General features: G+C 39.7%; 1 protein-coding gene across 1 annotated transcript; it reads right to left on the bottom strand.

The window, feature by feature from the left end:
* Positions 1-2,241: 2,241 nt before the first annotated feature.
* On the bottom strand, positions 2,242-3,141 carry LOC128398815 (vomeronasal type-2 receptor 26-like). The gene has a single exon (XM_053360071.1). The coding sequence runs from the start codon at positions 3,139-3,141 to the stop codon at positions 2,242-2,244; it is 900 nt and encodes a 299-aa protein (XP_053216046.1).
* Between the last annotated feature and the right edge of the window lie 384 nt (positions 3,142-3,525).

Below are 3,525 nucleotides of genomic sequence, written 5' to 3'. Positions count from 1 at the left end.
GATACACTCTACCTGGGGAATTTTGTAGATGCCTAAGACAGTTGCCATGTGAAGGGAAATATCAGAGTAAAGTCCTCCAATGACAGCTATGATTTTCTTTTTCTTGTCACATTTGAAGTTGGGAACAATCCTTTCCGAGGTGGACAGAAGTTTCATGGTGTTTTGATGAGTCATCCCTGCGTTTGTGTAGCCATCATAAATGTGGAATCCCAGGCTTACATTTGGTAGGACCTTTTGGTTCTCATTTATCTCTTTCACAGCGAATACCAAAGAGACAATGTGCTGATAATTCTTTGGCCTTGCACTAATAAAAGTGTGATATTTTATATAAGAGAGATATCTATTTTTTCATGAAGCATTTTTCTTTGAGAATGCCATGATACTATTAGGATGGAAGTTTGCATATTTAAAAATTCAATTATGCCATGCATTGTACTTACTCAGACTGCTGCAAGGAACCTATCAAGAGGAAAACATAAATTTAAAATATACAACTAAAGTAACAATTTCAACCCAGCACACGCTGCCACAAGCTGCAATCATTCATAATATGGTGAAAGTAACAGCCAAGCACTGCACATAATTACAAGCATGTATACATTCCACATCAATAATTTGCAGCTAAGAAAGCACACACAGCATCACTTGTGCTCACTTAAAATTCACAAACCGGGACTCATGATGGGAGCTATGGTAAAAATACACATTACAAAAAATGGAACATACAGCATAGACAACTTGTCATGATAATATGCTTTGGGAATTTAGGCATATCGCTAACACATTTCTTCATAGTGTGAGGATGACCCAGCAGCCTAGTTGGGGTGACTGTTTGGGAACTTCAGATATTTGTATTTTGCTTTTATGTTCTCTCCTCCCCCTCTAATCCTACCCAATAAGGGCTTTAACTTTACTGCATGAGCTATTTTCTTATCAGCAGGGACTGGTGCAAAAGGTCACATTCCCTCACAGTGTGTATAGAAACAAACCTGACCGATTGCAGGTTATGAAGGGCAAAACACACTTACAGTAGTTCATATATGATGCTGGTTTTAGGGTGTTCATGGAAATAAAATTCATCAGATACAAAGCCATACTGAGAAGTCATCTGTCCTATGATTAGGTCCCCTTTTTGATCATACTCATAGGGGAATTGAAATGGTTCAGTCATAGTGCACGTATCACTATCTTCCTTTGTCACTGTTGGAGGAAGCTGAAGCCACAGAAAGAGGAATAACCACCACAAACACATCCCTGAAATCTCAGGGCAAAATGTGATCTACACTTCTCTTTTCTATCTATTCACCTCCTTCAACTACTTTCATTAAAGATTAGGTTAGGATAGCTCTTCCCCCCCAAGCCCCTTATACATGTTCTTAGCAAGCTTAGATATATTTCATATGAACATCCAGACTCTGTTTGCTAATGTATTTGTGGTCCTAACAAATCCACATGGAGAAATTTGAGGATAAATCATAGGTATCTGATATAATTACAGGGGGGTTCCAATTTATCCAGAATACTCTCCTGTGCAAAATGCTACTTTAAACATGTGCAATCTAGTTGGAGAAATGTGGCATATAAAGTAAATAGGGCCTATGGAGAGAACTGGCAGGTGATGACATAGTCCCTGGAACTGAGGTAGAGATGAAGGAGACATACATAGGATAGAAGTGCCATTAATATTACCGTCCTATCCCTTCTCCCTTCTTATGGCAAAAAGCTCAATGCACTTACTGTGTTTTTTATGAAGCTGGTCTTGATTTCAGACCCAGGTACAGTGAAGCTTTGGGTGGGAGAGGGGGGATTATGTGGTAAATAAAGGCAAGGAGTCTAATGCTGAATTAAATTAGTTAACAGCTTATTGATTGCAGAAAAATAGGCTTGGCATAGGCATTGGGCATGTATTCAACGATCACCCAGTCCACTCTCTTTCGTTCTTAAGACCTATCCTTTGGGGACCCAGCATAGATATTGATAAGTTCCTGCTCTTGGCCCAGAATCCCTTGTGGCGGCAAAGTGCTTCTCCACCATGTGGATGGTGTGAAAAGCTGGCTTCTCACACCAACACTGCTGGGCTGGGCTGCAAAGACTGTTCCTCAATAAATATTTAGACGAATGAGTGTGAAAAGAAAACATGGGAAGGACAGAGGGTCCTTTTATTTTTTTGTAATAAGCAATAAATATCACAATTGTCGAAAAGAAAAGAAAGACTCAGAAAAAACCAGAATGGATAGATTCTTATTGATTTCTGCAAATTATCTGGTTTTTGCTGTTAAAGTCAGGCCTCATGATAATTATGTAGCATTTTGGGGAAAAGATGCATCCCAATAACCCAGCACTGGAGGCCAAGATGGAGAAGATCTCCACAGCCACCATGTATTTCCCCTTGGTGCTCAGGTAAGAGGGAACAAAGGACAACCAAACACTGCAAAACACCAACATGCTGAAAGTGATGAACTTCGCTTCATTGAAACTGTCTGGCAACTTTCTGGCCTGGAAAGCCACGGCAAAGCTAACACTAGCCAGAAATCCCAAGTAACCAAGGACACAATAAAACATTGAAATTGAACCTTCATTGCATTTTACTACAATTTCTTCATTCATTGAGTACATGTCAAACTCTAGAAATGGCGGAGCAGTACTGAGCCATACAGTACAAATGCAGGTTTGTATAAAGGAACAGGCAAGCAGAATAGAGTTTGTGAATGTTTTCCCCACCCATTTCCTCATCCTGGATCCTGGTTTCGTGGCCATGAAAGCCAGAACCACTGTGATGGTTTTTGCCAACACACAAGACACAGCAAATGAGAAGAGAATGCCAAAAGTAGTTTGTCGTAAGTAGCAGGTCACAATGTGAGGCTTGGCGATGAATAGCAAGGAGCAGAGAAAGCAGAGAAAAAGGCTGATGAGCAGAGAGCATGTTAGGTCCTGATTGTTGGCTTTGACAATGGGAGTGTCCCAATGTTTTGTGAAGACTCCAAGAATCAGAGCTGTGATCAAAGAAAAAGAGAGAGCCAAGACTGCTAAACAGATCCCCAGGGGTTCTGAGAAAGAGAGGAAATGGAGAATCTTGGGAATGCATTGGTCTCTGTTCTTATTTGGGAATTGAGTTTCTTGACATTTGAAGCAATAATTCATGTCTGAAAAATCAAATCAATGATATATCAGTTCCAAGAAACAAGCCAACATTTTTCATGAGACATCAGTTCCTATAATCCTGTTCTCCTGACCTGTATCATATTTTGTAATACGAAATGAATGTAGACAACTGAAAAGATAGTGCCAGGAGGCAATATATCTCCCACAGCTCTAGATAATCTTAGTTTTATTATATTTATTAGCAATTACCAGTGAGGGAACAATGTTATACACAAGAAGCTAGTGTAAAGCAAACTGCAGTAAGCTACACCAAATCCAAACTATGCTCAGGAGTGGGTCTACACCTGTCTAAGCCAGCTAAACTAGGCAGAATGAAAAACCATCATATAAAATAGTACTTGAGTTATACCACGTTTTTTTCTC

The sequence above is a fragment of the Podarcis raffonei genome, chromosome 13 (genome assembly GCF_027172205.1).
Source record: "Podarcis raffonei isolate rPodRaf1 chromosome 13, rPodRaf1.pri, whole genome shotgun sequence".
Classification (NCBI taxonomy): Eukaryota; Metazoa; Chordata; class Lepidosauria; order Squamata; family Lacertidae; genus Podarcis; species Podarcis raffonei.
Note: the sequence above shows the minus strand (reverse complement) of the source record. Positions and strands in the feature narration are given on the sequence as shown.